The following is a 20,609-nucleotide window of genomic DNA, read 5'->3' on the forward strand; positions in this document are numbered from 1 at the left end:
TATGGCGTTCACCATGCGGGGAAAGTAACATGACCGTTTTATAGATCAGGTCGTTACGGACGCGGCGATACCCAATATGTGTAGTGTATTTTTTATTTTTTTTTTATTCAGTGATAAATGTGTTTTTTTTAAACTTTACTTTTTTCACTTTTTTTCACTTTTTTTTTTGACCCAGACCCACTTGGTTCTTGAAGATCCAGTGGGTCTGATGTCTGTATAATACAGTACAGAACAATATATATTGTTCTGTACTGTATTTTACACTTGTCTGAACAGATCTATGCCTTTTAGCATAGATCTGTTCAGCACCATGGACAGCAGGATGCCTGAGAGGCGTCCTGTTGCCATGGGAACCTTCCCCGTCTGCTCAGTACTGGTCAGAACTGCGCAGACGGGGATGGGTAAGCACAGGGCTGAGGGGGGCTGTCTGGGGGCTCTCTCCCTCTCCATCGGGGGGCTGCAAAGGCACAGCAGCCCCCCGATGGGAGAGGGAGGGAGCTCCCTGCGCTGTTAACCTTTTCCATACAGCGGTCCGTACGGACCGCTGTATGGAAAGGGTTAAACGGCTGACATCGCATCGCAGATGTCAGCCGTTTATACCAGGGTGCCAGCAATGTGCTGGCACCCTGATATACCCACTAGACACCAACGGTCATTGAAGGGGAGGCGGGCGGGGGATCGCGATCCCGCCTGCCGCACCGCCCGCCTCCCGCACCTTACCGCACCTCCGCAACGCCTGCGACACCCCCCCTGCACCACCCGCCCACATAACATCATTCAGGGGTGCAGGGGGGGTGAAACATCTTTATTTTGGGCATACTAAAGTTTCTGATCCCCGCGGTCAGGGACCGCGGGGATCAGAAACTGCAGAAAGCGCTACAAACCGCAGGTCTGAATTGACCTGCGGTTTGCAGCGATCGCCGACATGGGGGGGGTCATAGGACCCCCCTCGGCATTGACCCAAGGTGCCCGGCTGTGTGTGACAGCCGGGATCTCAGCGCTGTCACCATGTCTGCAGACATGGTGACAGTTTATGCCATGACGTGTATACTCATCATAGCGCGCTAAGTAGCAGTGCGCCATGACGAGTATACTCGTCATAGGTGGGGAATATTTTCACACTATCTCCTTCTCTGATCGCTTCCCTGACAGGAATTGGGGCGATCAGAGAAGGAGAAGCACATAGTCCCTCCCTAACCCCCCCTTACCTGCCCCGATGCGCTGTGATTGGTCCTTCTGCAGTAATGGACCAATCACAGCGATCGCGGGCGGGTCAGAGCTCCAATACAGCTCCTGCCGGCTTCTCTGGTTGCCTAGCAACCCCAGCACGCCGGCTTCACTGAAGCTTCAGCGCTTCGCTCCCTGCGCTGACAGTGAAAGCCGATCACGTACATGCACGTGGGGATGCGGTGAGGCACCACATTCCCCCACGTACATGTACGTGATGTTGCGTGAAGGGGTTAAAGCTTATAAAAAGTGGTTAGGGTCCGCGCTGCAATAAAGGAAAGCTTGGGGATAAGGGTACTTTCACACTAGCGCTTAAGTTCTCACGGTATTGAGATCCGTCATAGGGGCTCAATACCGGAAAAAAAAAAAGCTTTAGTTTTGGCCCCATTGTCAATGGGGACAAAACTGAACAGAGCGCTCCAAAATGCATTCCGTTCCGTTCTCCTACCAGAGAGAAAACTGCAGCATCCTGGGATGCGGAGCAAGACGGATCCGGCCTGACCCCTAATGCAAGTCAGTGGGGACAGATCCGTTTTCTTTGACACATTCTGCCACAATAGAAAACGGATCCGTCCTCCATTGACTTTCAATGGAGTTCATGACGGATACGTCTTGGCAATGTTAAAGATAACGCAACCAGATCCGTTCATAACAGATGCAGAAGGTTGTATTATTAGTAATGGAAGCGTTTTTTCTAAACCCTGCCGGATCCAGCAAAAACGCTAATGTGAAAGTAGCCTTACACAATAAAAATCATTTTTTTTTATGCTGCTTCCCCCAATCTCCTCCTTATCCTTCCTCCTTCACAGCTTCGTAGTCTCTGAACCAACGAGCGCTAGTCGGTATGCTTCTCACGCAAAATTCTAATCTTGAACATCACATGGAACATAGGTTAAGGCCCGACCTAGGTTTCGTTCCTGCTTCGTCTGGGGCGTTTCACTTTCGGGTATGGGCAATATTTATCACCATGTCACATCCTCTCAAATGCCCTTATAACATTTCCTCGTTATTATGGGCCTGTTTTCATTATTGCTCAATCATTTAACCCCTTAGGGACTTAAGGTGTACCAGTACGCCCTGTTTCCCAAGTCCTTAAGGACCCAGGGCGTACCAGTACGTCCTGTGTAGTTTTGATCACTGCCGCATGGCCGGCAGTGATCGGAACAGGGTGCCTGTTGAAATCATTCAGCAGGCACCCTGTGACCATGCCTAGGGGGGTCCTGTGACCCCCCCCCCCGCATTGCTGATCGCTACAAACCGCAGGTCAATTCAGACCTGCGGTTTTTATCGCTTATGCAAGTTTCTGATCCCTGCGGTCCGTGACTGCAGGGATCAGAAACCCCAAAGTGCATGTATTTCAAAGTTAACCCCCCCCTCCCTGCAGCCCTCTGTGTTTTTGGGCCTGCGGGCACAGCGGGAAGGGGGGGGGGAGGTTTGCGGGCGGTGCGGGAGGCGTGCGGCAGTGTAAGGGGCGGGTGCACGATCTTCTGCCCGCCCCCTCGTTTATTTTCAGGATGGCCGAGCAGTTGAATCAGTGTCAGCTCATTGCTGACACTCCGATTCAAACGGCAGACATCTGTTTTAACCCCTTCCATGCCGCGGTCCGTAGGGACCACTGTATGGAAGAGGTGAAGAGGGAGGGAGCTCCCTACCTCTCCCATCGGGGGGCTGCTGTGCCTTTGCAGCCTCCGGACAGGATGGTGTGACAGAAACACAAAGAAAAATAATGCGCGTGCTGCAATAGCGGGAGCCCTCCTCCCTCCCCTTCCCCGTCTGCTCAGTTGTGGCAGACGGGGAGGGTTCCCACACCAACACGACGCCTTCTCAGGCATCCTGCTGTCCATGGTGCTGAACAGATCTGTGCTAAAGGCAGAGATCTGTTCAGACAAAGTGTGAATGAAATACAGTACAGTACACTATATAGTGTACTGTACTGTATTATACAGACATCAGACCCACTGGATCTTCAAGAACCAAGTGGGTCTGGGTAAAAAAAAAAGTGAAAAAAAGTAAGAATAAAAAACACACATTTATCCCTGATTAAAAATTCAAAAAATAAAATTCCCTACACATGTTATATATCACCGCGTCCGTAACGACCCGATCTATAAAACGGTCATGTTACATTTCCCGCACGGTGAACACCATAAAAAATAAAAACTATGATGAAATTGAAATTTTGCTTACCTTACGTCCAAAAAAAGGTAATAAAAGTGATCAAAAAAGTTATATGTACGCCAAAATAGTACCGTCGTCGCATCCCGCAAAAAATGAGCCCCTACATGAGACAATGGCTCAAAAAATAAAAAAACTATGGCTCTCAGACTATGGAGACACTAAAATGATTTTTTTTGTTTCAAAAATGATATTATTGTGTAAAAATTTAATAAATTTAAAAAAGTAAACATATTAGATATCCCTGCGTCCGTAACAACCTGCTCTATAAAAATAGTACATGATCTATTCTGTCAGATGAACGTTGTAAATAATAAAAACGGTGCCAAAACAGGTATTTTTGGGCAAATTTTCCATTTTAATACATTTTCTCCCGTAACAAAGCAAGGGTTAACAGCCAAACAAAACTCAATATTTATTGCCCTGATTCTTTAGTTTACAGAAACACCCCATATGTGGTCGTAAACCTCTGACACACAGCAGGGCGCAGAAGGAAAGGAATGCCATATGGATTTTGGAAGGCAGTTTTTGCTGGACTTGTTTTTTGACACCATGTCCCATTTGAAGCCCCTGATGCACCCCTAGAGTAGAAACTCCAAAAAGTGACCCCATTTAAGAAACTACACCCCTCAAGGTATTCAAAACTGATTTTACAAACTTTGTTAACCCTTTAAGTGTTCCAAAAGAGTCAATGGCAAATGGAGATGAAATTTCAGAATTTCTATTTTTTGTTACTTTGCTTCACAAAAAGTGTAATATAGAGCAACCAAAAATCATATGTACCCTAAAATAGTACCAAAAAACTGCCACCTTATCCTGTAGTTTCCAAAATGGGGTCACGTTTTTAGAGTTTCTACTCTAGGGGTGCATCAGGGGGCTTCAAATGGGACATGGTGTAAATAAACCACACGTCGTTCCTTTCCCTCTACGCCCTGACGTGGGGCCATAGAGTGGTGTACGACCACATACTGGGTGTTTCTGTAAACTGCAGAGTCAGGGCAATAAATATAGTTTTGTTTGGCTGTTAACCCTTGCTTTGTTAGTTGAAAAAATTTATTAAAATGGAAAATTTGGCAAAAAAATTGATATTCTGGAAATTCATCTCCATTTGCCATCAACTCTTGGGGAACACCTAAAGGGTTAATAATGTTTGTAAAATCAGTTTTGAATACCTTGAGGGGTGTAGTTTCTAGAATGGGGTCACTTTTGGGTGGTTTCTATTATGTAAGCCTCACAAAGTGACTTCAGACCTGAACTGGTCCCTAAAAAGTGGGTTTTTGAAAATTTCTGAAAATTTTCAAGATTTGCATCTAAACTTCTAAGCCTTGTAACCTCCCCAAAAAATAAAATGGCATTCCCACAATGATCCAAACATAAAGTAGACATATGGGGAATGTAAAATAATAGCTATTTTTGGAGGTATTACTATGTATTATAGAATTAGAGAAATTGAAACTTGGAAATTTGCAAATTTTTCCAAAATTTTGGTAAATTTGACAAAAAAAAACAATCTCAGAATGGCCTGGATAAGTAAAAGCGTTTTAAAGTTATCACCACATAAAGTGACACTGGTCAGATTTTCAAAAAATGGCCAAGTCCTTAAGGTGAAATAGGGCTGAGTCCTTAAGGGGTTAAATACTCATATGCATATACTGTATGTAAAACACTCATAAATAAAATAAAATAAAACAATGATCAAAACTTTCTCTTCATTTACATGTTCACCTGACTATGTCCAAAAATAGCAGTTCTGTGCAAAGCGATACTCCTGAACGGATCAATTATGTGGGTATTGAGGACAGCAATCAGAGCCCCTAGTGTTCTGCAGTTAGGGAAGACGATGAGATGGGATACTGTCACTACCAGAGCTTTGGGACGTTCTCACAGCTCTGTTTCTCCACCCCTGTGATGATGTCACTACTAGAGCTGGGAGGCGTTCTCACTACTCTGTTTACTTCTGGTTTCTTTCACCACAGCTGTCCTTCATGTGTTTGATTTCCTTCTCTTTATATCACCCCTCCTCCTATGATAGGATGTGGATTATAGTTCTCACTTCAGTTGTGGCTCTTGCTTTGGTTTCTTCACTTGTAGCTATCAGTCCACTGGACCTGTGTTCTGCTGCAGCTAGCACTCCGGATTTTGCCAGCCTGTCCTTGGATCCGTCTTCTCTGCGGCTACAACACCTTCAGCTAAGTCTGCAGACATTGTTGTATTCCTGTTTGTTTTCTGACTGGATCTGAGGTGGCCACGGTTCCCTCCATATACTGAGTAGGGCACTGGTGGCCGTGCCCCTTCCACTATTGTAGGGGTTACAGTGGTCATTAGTCTTAGGCACGTGGGCATGCCTCGTTCCGCCTTTTGGATCCGGGCATGTGCTTTAGCAGAATAGGGAAAGCGTTGAGGGTCGGACAGGGGTCACCCTTTATCCTCCCTAGTTCTGGGTCCAGTCAGTTGCTCTGTACTGTGAATTACTATCGTTGCTCACATACACCCGTGACATTATAATCCACCAAAACCGTCCTTTTTTGACATGGATCCGCTTTCTGACCTGGTTGACCGCATGCAGGGTCTTTCTTTGGAAGTAGCGGATCTCCGTCAATCTATGACCCAGCTTCAAGCATTGGGCCCTGCTCCGGCTCATGGAGTCTGTTGCGAGCCAAAAGTCTCACTTCCGGAGACGTTCTCCGGGGGCAGTGAGAATTTTGTTCGTTTCAGAGAGGCATGCAAACTCCATTTTTGCTTGTGTCCTCACTCTTCTGGTAATCAAGAGCAGAGGGTGAGGATTGTCATCTCCCTGCTCAGGGGTAATGCTCAGACTTGGGCTTTTTCGCTGCCATCAGGGGATCCCTCCCTTCGATCCGTGGAGGGATTTTTTGTGGCCCTGGGGCAGATTTATGATGATCCGGATCGTGTTGCTCTGGCCGAATCTAACCTACGTGTTTTGTGCCAGAACAAACGGTCTGCGGAGCTTTATTGTTCTGAATTTCGGAGATGGGCAGCTGATTCGGGTTGGAATGATGCTGCACTCCGGAGTCAGTTCTGTCATGGTCTCTCGGAGAGATTAAAAGATGCGTTTGCTTTCCATGAGAGACCAACGTCCTTAGAGTCTGCCATGTCATTGGCGGTACGCCTTGACAGGCGTCTAAGAGAAAGAAACGAGACCTCTCTGTCCAGCCATTGTCAGTCTAGGGGCAATGGTGCGGACTCATTCAGTGTGCAGGGGCCTCATCCTGTCTCGCTCCCCTCTGAGGAGGAGCCCATGCAGCTAGCTCGACTTGCCCCTGATAAAAGAGGATTTAGTCCTCAGAGTATGGTATGTTTTTGTTGTGGGGGCATAGGTCATTTGGCTAATGTTTGTCCGTCTAGGAGATTCTTGAACCGTACTAAGAGCGATAATAAGAGAAAAATCTCAAAAGGTAAATCATCAAGTTCTGCTTCATCTGCTACTTTGGGCAAAGTTGATGTAGGATTTGATGCTTTTCCTCTGACCTGCAGTTCCCGTTTTCTCCTGTCTGCCAGGGTGGCGCTAGAGAGCAAAGTCATTTCTTGCGAGATTTTTGTCGATAGTGGAGCGGCCGTCAATCTTATTGACACTCAATTTGTAGCCATGCATGGTTTTCAGGTTTGCACATTAGATAAAGATATACCTGTTTTTGCTATTGACTCTGCTCCACTCTCACAGAGATCTCTGAAGGGCATTGTTCACAATATCCGGCTAGCTGTAGGTGACACTCATGTGGAGGATATATCTTGTTTTGTCCTTAACGGATTGCCGTCTCCTCTAGTTTTGGGGTTACCCTGGCTCACTAGACATAACCCCACTATTGATTGGCAAGGAAGGCAAATAAATGAGTGGAGTGATTTTTGTAGAGAGAATTGTCTCACAGCGACTTTTGCAGAGGTGTCTACTAAAACGGTGCCATCATTTCTCTCTGATTTCTCGGACGTGTTTTCCGAGAGCGGTGTTCAGGAGCTACCTCCTCACCGGGAGTTTGACTGTCCCATTAACCTCATTCCCGGCGCCAAGCTGCCAAAAGCACGCCTCTACAATCTCTCACAACCGGAAAGAATCGCAATGCGAACTTACATCTCCGAGAGTCTCGAAAAGGGGCATATTCGTCCCTCAAAGTCACCTGTGGCCGCGGGTTTTTTTTTTGTTAAAAAGAAAGATGGCTCTCTGAGACCTTGCCTAGATTTTAGGGAGCTGAACCGTATCACGATTCGCGATCCCTATCCCCTTCCTCTGATCCCGGACCTCTTCAATCAAATTGTTGGGGCCAAGGTGTTTTCCAAATTGGATTTGAGAGGCGCGTACAACCTGGTCAGGGTCAGAGAGGGGGATGAATGGAAAACGGCCTTTAATACCCCTGACGGGCATTTCGAGAATCTCGTTATGCCTTTCGGCCTGATGAATGCTCCGGCCGTCTTTCAGCATTTTGTTAATAGTATTTTCTATCATTTAATGGGGAAATTCGTATTGGTATATCTTGATGATATTTTGATTTTTTCCCCTGATGTTCAGACCCATCAGGATCATCTTTTTCAGGTTCTGCAGATTCTGCGGGAAAATAAATTGTACGCCAAGCTGGAGAAATGTCTTTTTATGGTATCGGAGATTCAATTTCTGGGTTTTCTCCTCTCTGCTTCTGGTTTTCGCATGGATCCCGAGAAGGTCCGTGCTGTACTTGAGTGGGAGCTTCCTGAGAATCAGAAGGCATTGATGCGCTTTCTGGGTTTTGCGAACTATTACAGAAAGTTCATTTTGAATTATTCCTCTGTTGTCAAACCCCTCACTGACATGACAAAAAAGGGGGCGGATTTTTCCTCTTGGTCGGAGGAGGCGCTTGCAGCCTTTTCTAAGATTAAAGAGAATTTTGCGTCTGCTCCCGTCTTGGTGCATCCCGATGTTTCCTTACCTTTTATTGTTGAGGTGGATGCTTCCGAGGTGGGTGTGGGTGCGGTTTTGTCCCAGGGCCCTTCCCCTGCCAAGTGGCGACCCTGTGCCTTTTTCTCTAAAAAACTCTCCCCGGCAGAGAGAAACTATGATGTGGGAGATAGGGAGTTGTTGGCCATCAAGTTGGCTTTCGAGGAATGGCGCCATTGGTTGGAGGGGGCCAGGCACCCTATCACCGTTTTTACCGACCATAAGAATCTGGCATACTTGGAGTCGGCCAGGCGTATGAATCCGAGACAGGCCAGATGGTCTCTGTTCTTCTCCAGATTCAATTTTGTTGTTACATTCCGACCTGGGATAAAAAATGTGAAGGCTGATGCTCTCTCTCGCTGTTTTCCGGGAGGAGGAAACTCCGAGGACCCGGGTCCCATTTTGGCGGAGGGGGTAGTTGTTTCTGCTCTATATTCCGATTTGGAGGCCGAGGTCCAGGCTGCCCAGACTGAGACACCTGCCCGTTGTCCTTCTGGGAAGTTGTTCGTGCCTCCTGAGCTACGTCACAAACTCTTTAAGGAGCATCATGATACGGTTCTTGCTGGTCACCCCGGGAGTAGAGCCACGGTGGATCTCATTGCTCGGAGATTTTGGTGGCCGGCTCTTCGTAAGTCGGTGGAGGGTTTTGTGGCTGCTTGTGAGACGTGCTCTCGCGCTAAGGTCCCTCGTTCACGGCCTTCAGGTTCCCTTCTCCCGTTACCCATTCCTTCCCGTCCTTGGACACACCTGTCCATGGACTTTATCACGGATCTTCCTCGTTCCTCGGGGAAGTCGGTGATCCTGGTGGTGGTGGACCGTTTTAGCAAGATGGCTCATTTCGTACCTTTCCCTGGTTTACCCAATGCTAAAACGTTGGCGCAAGCTTTTGTCGACCATATTGTTAAATTGCACGGCATTCCCTCTGATATTGTTTCCGATAGAGGCACGCAGTTTGTGTCCAGGTTCTGGAAGGCTTTCTGTTCTCGCCTGGGGGTTCGGCTGTCCTTCTCTTCTGCTTTTCATCCGCAGTCGAATGGTCAGACTGAGCGCCTTAATCAGAATCTGGAGACATATTTGCGCTGTTTTGTTTCAGAGAACCAGGAGGATTGGTGTTCATTTCTCCCTCTTGCTGAGTTTGCTCTGAACAACCGTCGTCAGGAATCTTCTGGTGAGTCACCATTCTTTGGTGCATATGGGTTCCATCCGCAGTTTGGTACATTCTCGGGAGGGGCTCTTTCTGGTTTACCTGAGGAGGAGAGATTTTCCTCGTCTTTGTCTACCATTTGGCAAAAGATTCAGAGTAATCTTAAAAAGATGAGTGAGAGGTATAAGCGTGTGGCTGATAAGAGACGTGTGCCTGGTCCGGACCTGAATGTGGGTGATCTGGTGTGGTTGTCTACTAGAAACATTAAGTTGAAGGTTCCCTCCTGGAAATTGGGTCCCAAGTTTATTGGGCCTTATAAAATCTTGTCAGTCATCAATCCTGTTGCCTTCCGTCTTGATCTTCCACGGGTTTGGAAGATACATAATGTATTTCACAGATCTCTCTTAAAACCATATGTCCAGCCCACGGTACCCTCCTCTTTGCCTCCTCCTCCGATTTTGGTTGATGGCAATCTGGAGTTTGAGGTTTCCAGAATTGTGGACTCTCGCATGGTCCGCGGTTCTCTTCAGTACCTCGTTCATTGGAAGGGTTATGGTCCTGAGGAGAGGATGTGGGTTCCGGTGTCGGACATTAAAGCCACTCGCCTCATCAGGGCATTTCATAGGGCTCATCCTGAGAAGGTGGGTCCTGGGTGTCCGGAGTCCACCCGTAGAGGGGGGGGTACTGTCACTACCAGAGCTTTGGGACGTTCTCACAGCTCTGTTTCTCCACCCCTGTGATGATGTCACTACTAGAGCTGGGAGGCGTTCTCACTACTCTGTTTACTTCTGGTTTCTTTCACCACAGCTGTCCTTCATGTGTTTGATTTCCTTCTCTTTATATCACCCCTCCTCCTATGATAGGATGTGGATTATAGTTCTCACTTCAGTTGTGGCTCTTGCTTTGGTTTCTTCACTTGTAGCTATCAGTCCACTGGACCTGTGTTCTGCTGCAGCTAGCACTCCGGATTTTGCCAGCCTGTCCTTGGATCCGTCTTCTCTGCGGCTACAACACCTTCAGCTAAGTCTGCAGACATTGTTGTATTCCTGTTTGTTTTCTGACTGGATCTGAGGTGGCCACGGTTCCCTCCATATACTGAGTAGGGCACTGGTGGCCGTGCCCCTTCCACTATTGTAGGGGTTACAGTGGTCATTAGTCTTAGGCACGTGGGCATGCCTCGTTCCGCCTTTTGGATCCGGGCATGTGCTTTAGCAGAATAGGGAAAGCGTTGAGGGTCGGACAGGGGTCACCCTTTATCCTCCCTAGTTCTGGGTCCAGTCAGTTGCTCTGTACTGTGAATTACTATCGTTGCTCACATACACCCGTGACAGATACTCTGCCAGACTACATGAGTGACCAGAAAAAGACGCTGAGACTGGATACTCGGCCACAGACCCTGGGACTCCAGCCTTTAGCCAGGGTACAGGACAGCTAGCTCAGGTCTTTCCTTAGCAAAAAATCAAACCCTTCTGTCAGGAAGGAGACTGGAGAAGACAGCCCTGGTCCTTGCCTGTATTTTTTTGCACCTGAATTTCCCCAGTAAAAAAGCACTCTGGTTTACTGCAGACCCTGACTCTATGGACTTAATTCCCATTCGGGTGCATCTTACCATCCCTTCTGGAGAGCAGCAACACATGGTGACACTTCGACAGAGTCTGGGGGACACAGAGTTGCAGCGCTACTGCAGTGCAAGGTATCAGACCCCTCAATCTCATCCAAGTTATGGCCTATCCTGATAATAGGCCATCAAGAAAACCCCTTTAATGACATACACATTTATTTAGAGCATGTGGTGATTTAATGGACTAATCTTAAAGAGGTTGTCTGGGTTCAGAGCTGAACAGACCTATCCCCTTCTTCATCCAGGCAGCCCCTCTAAGGGGATCATCTGACATTTATCGCACAGGACAAGGGCTTTTTCTGCAGATCTGGTGACGCTACAGGGTTTCTGCTAGGGGGAAGCTTCTGCCTAGCAGCTTTGCAGGTGACATCACTGGCACTAATGGGCAGGCTTTAGCGCTGCCCTAGCCTGTAAAACAACTGAGAAGCCTCTGCCTAGCAGTGTAAAAATGTAAACAAAAAAGCAAAAAACAAAACATGAAATGCTCTGATGCTCATCTCAGAGGGGCTGCCTGGGTGAAAAAGGGGATATGCCCGGATTCAGCTCTGACCCCAGACAACCCCTTTAATTTTTACTTATTGTGCTGCCTACCTAATTTTTTTAACTTTTTTTTTACATAACACATGGGGGGTTTTATTATTATGTTTTTCAGAGATTTATTTATTTTTTTTAATTCAAACTCAAGCTCCTTATTCTTTAAATATGCAGATTGACACCAAAATACAATGGTTAAAATTGGTTCCTGTTTTGGTTATATTGATAGTTTTTAGCTTTTTTTTGTTTCATGCGAAAAGAGAAACTATGCAGACATTTTTTTCTATTTTTATTCTCACTTGTATTTTATTATATATTTTGATATTTTAAAAATATATTTTGGCAGGTGGGACAGTTACACATCACTGTAACTGGGGCATCCAAATGTGACAAGTCACGGTTCTGCACCATAACAGCCCTGCCTGGCAAGGTAGTAACCACTAGGTGCACAAAACAAGCAATCACTGACAGAATATATTAAGGGGCAGCGTCCAAAACCCCCCCTCTCCATCCGATGTATCGTCATTACTTGCAGAAGTATATGTAGAACTGTAACTGCGCCCATGGAGCTCATGGAACAGTCTGAATATTAGAGATCCTCAAAGTAAAACATATCATCTACGTATCACCATACAAAAATAGGCATGAAAATAGTCATAGGAAACAAAATGATCAAAAATTCAATAAATCCAATAAAAATATTTTATATCAAGTCTTCAGCCAGACTTCTGGAGGACTTGGATCTGTATTCAGGCATCAGGGTTGGCAAGAAGGAGGTCAAATTGGCATTATACGCTAATGACCTATTAATATTTATGTCCAAATCTCAACAACATCTGCGCCCCTTGATGAATTTGCTCCAACATATTGGCTCTCTCTCGGGTTATAACATCAACTCCGCCAAAAGCGAAATTCTTGAATTACAATCCAAAACCCCCCCTCCATCTGTGGCAGATGAACGGGATTACCCCCATATCAGTCAAACATCATATAACATACCTGGGACTAAAAATAGGCAAACTTTCTAGCTCATTGTACAATTTAAACTATCCGACACTCATAGGGAAAATAGTGGCGGAACTAAAGAAATGGCACACACTTCCTTTGTCATTTCTAGGACGATGCCATTTGATCAAAATGATGAGTTTCTCCAAATTGCTATATCCTCTTCAAACTCTCTCAATACTGTTAAAACATACAGATGTAAACACCCTCAATAAAACAGTCACTAAATTCATATGGCCGGGGCAGCGTCCACGGATATCACTACAAAAACTGATGCTATGGAAGCCTTATGGACTGGCTTCATGACACAGATCACTTCTCCAACAAAGATCTGGAACAAAACCTAGTGGCTCCTTGGGGCCTGGTATCTTGCCCAAATTCCTACTTGGCTGCTCTCCCCCCAGAGGTCAAGAACTCAGTACTGATAAGAGATACAGTGGAATCATGGAAAGTAATCAGGAAAGCATTCAGACTTCCCCACTCAATCTAAAAAAAAATGCTGCTTTGGAACCATCCAGAGTTTCCTCAAGGGAAACATGTAAGATTATCTGGGGACTGGAAATCCAGAGGGATAGTTAGGGCAGTACATCTGATGCACGTGGAGGAGAAACGATGGTTGTCTCCGCGTGAACTGAAGGAAAAATACCAACTACCAGACTTTCACTTTCTTCATATAATGCAAGTGCTAGGATTTTGCAGGCACAAAGTTTGTGACTTCTCCAAAGAAGCACTCACAAACATCTTTGATAATATTGTGGGACGCTCTCCGCGAAAAGTATCAATTTTGGAACGTTACAGAGCCATGTCCGGCAACTTCACAAAAGTTTTACCATCCAAGATTTTCTACAAATGGGAACAAATAAGATCAGCGACAAAATCCTGGAAGGGTGCGCAAAAGTTCGCTCCTGTGTCATAAATGAGAGATGGCGGGACTCTTACTTTAAAATGATGCATAATGCCATATATGGCTTTAACTCTCCAGCCTCTTCCAGGTTCCCAGATTACATCATTCATTGTCCCAAATTTCACCTATTATTTTGGCTAAATGGACCTAGGAATTTTAGTGAACAGCAAACTAAGCTGTAAAAACTAGTGTCAGACAGCTGCTGCCAAGGCCAATAGGATAATGAGTTGCATAAAAAAGGGCATAGATGCCCGTGATGATAGCATAGTTCTACCACTATACAAATCAGACCACACATGGAGTACTGTGTACAGTTCTGGGCTCCTGTGAACAAGGCAGACATAGCAGAGATGGAGAGGGTTCAGAGGAGGGCATCTAAAGTAGTAACTGGAATAGGTGGACTACAGTACCCTGAAAGATTATCAAAATTAGGGTTATTCACATTTGAAAAAAGACGAGTGAGGGGAAATCTAATAACTATGTATAAATATATCAGGAGTCAGTACAGAGATCTCTCCCATCATCTATTTATCCCCAGGACTGTGACTGTGACTAGGGGACATCCTCTGAGTCTGGAGGAAAGAAGGTTTGTACACAAGCATAGAAGAGGATTCTTTATGGTAAGAGCAGTGAGACTATGGAACTCTCTGCCTGAGGAGGTGGTGATGGTGAGTTCACTAAAAGAGTTCAAGAGGGGCCTGGATGTATTTCTGGAGTGTAATAATATTACAGGCTATAGCTACTAGAGATTGGTCGTTGATCGGGAGTTATTCAGATTTTTTTTTTTCCTCTTAAGTGGGGAAAATTGGCTTCTACCTACCTCACAGGTGTTTTTTTTTGCCTTCCTCTGGATCAACTTGCAGGATAACAGGCCGAACTGGTTGGACAAATGGTTTTTTTCGGCCTTATATACTATGTAACTATGTACCAAGTGGTATACCCACCACTAACACTTCTACTCTACTGGCATCTCAAGTTCTTCTTTTCTTTCGGATAAATCATTTCCTAAGATCTGATTAACCCTCGCTCTTTACTCTTTCTCCAAATGTAAAAAGCTGGCCTCAGATTTTTGGCATGGCATAAGGTCATACCCTCAGGTCTCAACATTTCGGGAAAGTATGATAGTATATGTCAGGACATACTGGTCGATTAACCTCCCCCTCAAACCTCAAACATTGTTGTTTCACTAAATTCGCCTTCCAACACACCAAGCTACTCGCCCTCAAAATGTTCCTCTCTTCCTCCACTTGATATTGCTGGTGGCCAAGAGAGTAGTATTACACCACTGGCTCTCCAGCTTAATGCCAGACATATCAACAGTGATTTCACAACTGAATATACTGTTCAGGTATGATCAGATCGAGGCAAAAAGAGAGCTCTGCTACTAAATTCTTCCGAAAATGGAAGACTTTTCTGACCACACATTTCATCCCCTCTGAAATCTCAGAGATAGTCAAACCATTCTAGTATACCTCCTCGTACCTAATCTCCTTTTTAAAAGGTACTTTGGGCGCTCTTCAACTTAAACTTCCCTTTCCCTCCCCTTTTCATGTCTTTTCTTTATCATACTATTATTATATTTTCTAATATGATGATTGCTAGAAACCAATTTTATATATAGATGGACTATTTCAAACGATGTATAATTCCAGAAAACTTGGTATATTTCCCTCCCCTTTTTTCATTTCGGTCCCTGTTTTAAAAATTGAAAATGTTTCAATAAAAAGAATTTAAAAAAAACAACAACACATAAAGGAGGTCACTAAAGGGCTAAGTATGGGGATTGCTTCTCTCTGTGAGTTTTTTGATGTGTAACAAGAGCTGATTTCTGATTAAAACATTTTCCACATTCTGAGCATGAAAATGGCTTCTCCCCGGTGTGATTTCTGTGATGTATAACGAGATCTGATTTCTGCTTAAAATTTTTTCCACATTCTGAACATGAAAATGGCCTCTCTTCTCTGTGAGTTTTTTTATGTGAAAAGAGAGTTGATTTCTGCTTAAAACATTTTCCACATTCTGAACATGAAAATGGCCTCTCCTCTGTGTGATTTCTCTGATGTACAACAAGATATGATTTGCGAGTAAAACGCTTACTACATTCTGAGCATGAAAATGGCTTCTCTTCTCTGTGAGTTTCTTGATGTATAAAAAGATATGATTTCTGCTTAAAACATTTCCCACATTCTGAACATGAAAATGGCTTCTCCCCGGTGTGAATTCTCTGATGTATAACAAGATATGATTTCTGCTTAAAACATTTCCCACATTCTGAACATGAAAATGGCTTCTCCCCGGTGTGAATTCTCTGATGTATAACAAGATATGATTTCTGCGTAAAACATTTTCCACATTCTGAACATGAAAATGGCCTCTCCTCTGTGTGATTTCTCTGATGTACAACAAGATATGATTTGCGAGTAAAACGCTTACTACATTCTGAGCATGAAAATGGCTTCTCTTCTCTGTGAGTTTTTTTATGTGAAAAGAGACTTGATTTCTGCTTAAAACATTTTCCACAATCTGAACATGAAAATGGCCTCTCTTCTCTGTGAGTTTTTTGATGTGTAACAAGAGCTGATTTCTGGTTAAAACATTTCCCACATTCTGAACATGAAAATGGCTTCTCCCCTGTGTGAACTTTCTGATGTTTATCAAGATTTGATTTATGCTTAAAACATTTCCCACATTCTGAGCATGAATATGGCTTCTCTCCTGTGTGAGTTCTATGATGTACAACAAGCTCTGGATTATTGCTAAAACATTTCCCACACTCTGAACATGAAAATGGCTTCTCCCCGGTGTGAATTCTCTGATGTATAAAAAGATATGATTTCTGCTTAAAACATTTCCCACATTCTGAACATGAAAATGGCTTCTCCCCGGTGTGAATTCTCTGATGTATAACAAGATATGATTTCTGCTTAAAACATTTCCCACATTCTGAACATGAAAATGGCTTCTCCCCGGTGTGAATTCTCTGATGTATAACAAGATATGATTTCTGCGTAAAACATTTTCCACATTCTGAACATGAAAATGGCCTCTCCTCTGTGTGAGTTCTCTGATGTACAACAAGATATGATTTGCGAGTAAAACGCTTACTACATTCTGAGCATGAAAATGGCTTCTCTTTGTGAGTTTTTTTATGTGAAAAGAGACTTGATTTCTGCTTAAAACATTTTCCACAATCTGAACATGAAAATGGCCTCTCTTCTCTGTGAGTTTTTTGATGTCTAACAAGAGTTGATTTCTGGTTAAAACATTTCCCACATTCTGAACATGAAAATGGCTTCTCCCCGATGTGAATTCTCTGATGTATAACAAGATGTGATTGTCGGTGAAAACATTTCCCACATTCTGAACATGAAAATGGCTTCTCCCCTGTGTGAGTTCTCTCGTGTATAACAAGATGTGATTTATGGTTGAAACTTTTACCACATTCTGAACATGAAAATGGCTTTTCTTCTACGTGTGCTGTTGGATGTTTAGCACTTCTTCTGTGACTTTTATTCTGTGTTACAGTCTGTGATGAATCAGAACATCGGACCTGTTTAAAAGAATCAAATGATGCATTGTTGCTGTGATTGGATGAAGATATATCTTGGATATTGGCATGCTCTTCAAATGTATCTCGTGTGATACCACAGTCATCTACTTCAAAATCCAAAGATACCAGAGGTTTCTCTAAGTTCCTGGTACAGTCATCTACCAATAACAAAAGACATTTTATTATTGATTAATAATATACCAAAATATTCTATTGAAATTTTATTACATTTCAGTAATAAAAAATCTACATAAAGGCATGGCACAAAATACAAGAATTAACTGACTAAAACGGTGGTGGCCAAAAAGATCATGATCTAACAGTAGACTGATGGGCATAACTAGGCCAGGTTAGCCCCCACCTTGAGCAAATTCCCTGCAACCTTCACCCAATCATTTTAAATACATATAAATAAAACATTTCCTAGCGCTGGACAAGAGGCGCTCAATGTCCCCTTAGTTCCCCACACCATAGTAATCTACCCTAAGAGTCCCTTTCACAGTAGAATTCCTGTTTAGTATCCTCACCTAATGCCCCCTTGTTGTCTTCAAACAGTATTTATGCCTAGAGATGGCATTGCGGTTCGCCCGGTGGTCGTTTTGCGGCAAACTTTCGCGATTCGCCAAACAAGAGAACATATGGCGATATTCGCGCCCGCCATATTCTTTTACATTGTGAAGAACTTCGACCCATGACACATCCATTAGGTGGTACAGGACAGCCAATTGAGACGTTTCAGCACATGGACATACCCCCTACCTTATTAATAAACCTGATCTGGCTGCCATTTTACATTCAGTCTTTTGCCAGTGTAGGGAGAGGTTGCTGTGTGGAGCAGGGACAGAATGTTAGGGACACCAAAAGCTAGTTAATAGGACCACAAAAGTCCTTTTAAGGACTGGTATAGGTGTGCTATCGATAGATGTGACATACTGAGGGGTGTAATATACTTATAATATACTTTCTAACATAGAAAGATGATAATAACTTACTGGTAATTAGATTTTCCATTTTGCCTCCACAACGGCACTAAGCAGGAGGGTTACCTCGCCTCCCAGGGACAGGAAACAACGTGAAGAACCAACCTTTAAAAGCCTCCTCCCATGTTCCTTCTCCATTAAGTATCCGAGTAACTCAAAGATAATGCTGAACATAAGAGTTTATTAAAGAAAAAGAAACAGAGCACCATGCAAAACTTGTTAAGGTACATCGAAAATTGTCATAAGAAATCATAAGGGTGGGAAATACCAGTGCCATTGTGGAGGCTAAATGGAAAATCTAATTACCGGTAAGTAATTATCATCTTTTCCATACGCCTCCCCAACGGCACTAAGCAGGAGGATTAACAGAGAATTCATCAAGCCCCCTAAGGTGGGACCACCGCAGACAGAACCTTGCGTCCAAAAGAGGTCCCTGTTGGAGGCAATGTCCAGCCTATAGTGCTTGAAAAAGGTGTTTGGGCCAGACCAGGTGGCCGCCTGACATATTTGACTCAGGGAGGCGGAAGAATTTTCCGCCCAGGAGGTAGAGACAGCCCTGGTAGAATGGGCCGTTAGCTGAGATGGAGGAGAAAAATCTTTTTCTTTGTATGCCTTGGAAATAACAGTTTTTATCCAATGGGAGATAGTCATTTTAGAGGCCCCTAGGCCCTTATTTTTCCCTGCAAATTGGATCAGTAGGCGGCTAGACTTTCTAAAGTCCCTTGTGGCTTCTAGGTAGGCCAGGACACATCTTCCAACGTCCAAGTTATGGAATTTGGCTTCCTTTTCAGTCTTGGCCTGTGGACAGAAGGTAGGCAAATAGATCTGTTGGTCGCAGTGAAATTTAGAGAACACTTTAGGAAGAAAAGAGGGTTCATGTTTTAATATTATCCTGTCGTCTAGCACTGTCAAGTATGGTGGGAGACAGGACAAGGCTTGGATTTTGCCTATTCTTCTAGCGGAGGTGATGGCAATTAGGAAGGTGGTTTCATGGAGAGCAGGCTAAGAGGTATCTCTGAGAGGGGTTCAAAAGGAGGGTCCACTAGAACAGAAAAGGACCAGGTTAAGGTCCCACAGAGGAACCATGGTTCTGACTGTAGGTTTCAGCCTACTAGCACCCTTAAAGAAACGCCAGAGAATCAAAAGGCACCTCAGCTAGCTTAGAGTCCAAAAAGGCACTAAGGGCTGCTATCTGAACTTTCAGAGTACTAACTATTAAACCGCTCTCAATACCTTTCTGCAGAAATTCTAGGATTGTTTTAATTTCTGGTTTCTTTGAAGGATCTCAACAATGCTCTGCAAAATCGCAGAAAGGCAATCCAGATCCTAAGGTAGATTTTTGAGGTGATCGGCTTACGGCTGTACAACAGAGTGTTGATTACCGCATCTGAAAGACCCCTAGCTCTTAGGAGGGAACGCTCAGTCTCCAGGCAGTCAGATTCAGTTGCCGGACATCCGGATGATGAACAGGGCCCTGAAGAAGAAGATCCGGGATCCGAGGAAGCGTCCAGAAGTCCCCTTTGGCTAGGCTTAACAAGAGGGGAAACCAAGTCCTTATTGGCCAGAATGGGGCTACCAGGATTATGTCGCATCTGTCCTCCATTATTTTGGCTAGGGTTCTGGGGATTAGAGATATAGGGGGGAAGGCATATAGTAGGCCTGTTGGCCAAGGGATCGAGAATGCGTCCACCCCGTTTGGGTTGTCCCTAAAGGACAGGGAAAATAATTGATCTACCTGTCTGTTCGATTTCGAGGCAAACAGATTCAGGGTTGGAGTGCTCTATTTTTTGCACAGAAGTTGGAAGACCCTCTTGTTCAGGGACCATTCTCCTGACTTTTCGATGTATGGCTGATGAAAAAGCTTTTAGGGCCAGGAAAATTGCTTGAAGTTCCCTCAAGTTTGAAGACATGGGAAGGTCCGACTGTTTCCAAACTCCCTGTACAACCAGGTCTCCGCAATGAGCTCCCCAACCTAAATTGCTCGCGTCAGTGGTAATCACAATTGGGTTCTGTGGTCTCCAATGGACTCCTTGAGCCAAATGATCCTTCTTTAACCACCAGGGTCGCTCTGATCTGAAACGGGAGTGACACTTTCCTGTCCAGCAAAAGGGAGCTTTTGTTCCAGGTTGATAAAATACATTTTTGTAGTGGTCTGCTGTGGAACTGAGTCCATTTGACGGAGGGAATGGTTGAAGTCATCAGCCCCAGGACAGCCATAATTTGTCTGAAGGAGACTTTCGGTAACGATTTGAATGACAGAATTCTTAACCTCAGGTCCTGAATTTTTTCCTCTGGGAGAAAAGATGTTATTACCCGGGAATCCAGGAGAACTCCTAGAAATTCTTTCCTCTGGGTAGGAAAGAGATCTGATTTTTCTAGGTTTAATATCCACCCCAGGGAATGAAGTGTGTTTTTGACTACCTGTAAATCGCTGAGAAGGTTTTCCGGAGAATAAGCAGCTATCAGGAAGTCGTCCAGATAGGGGATGAACAGGATCTTCTGCTGATGGACGTAAGCCGATACTTCCGCCATGACTTTGGTGAAC

General features: G+C 44.5%; 2 protein-coding genes across 2 annotated transcripts in view; both read right to left on the minus strand.

Moving 5' to 3' along the window:
• Positions 1–20,609, minus strand: part of LOC121003537 (zinc finger protein OZF-like) — a 1,338,071-nt gene that overhangs the window by 1,033,244 nt on the left and 284,218 nt on the right. The window lies entirely within an intron of this gene.
• LOC121004250 (zinc finger protein 420-like) overlaps positions 13,896–20,609 on the minus strand; it is a 39,968-nt gene continuing 33,254 nt past the window's right edge. The window contains exons 5-6 of the mRNA XM_040436412.1: positions 15,467–17,242; positions 13,896–13,945 (exon numbers count right to left, since the gene is read on the minus strand). Coding sequence (XP_040292346.1) covers positions 13,896–13,945; positions 15,467–17,242 — 1,826 coding nt within the window. The remainder of the gene's footprint in view (positions 13,946–15,466; positions 17,243–20,609) is intronic.

This window comes from Bufo bufo, chromosome 6 (assembly GCF_905171765.1).
Source record: "Bufo bufo chromosome 6, aBufBuf1.1, whole genome shotgun sequence".
NCBI lineage: Eukaryota > Metazoa > Chordata > Amphibia > Anura > Bufonidae > Bufo > Bufo bufo.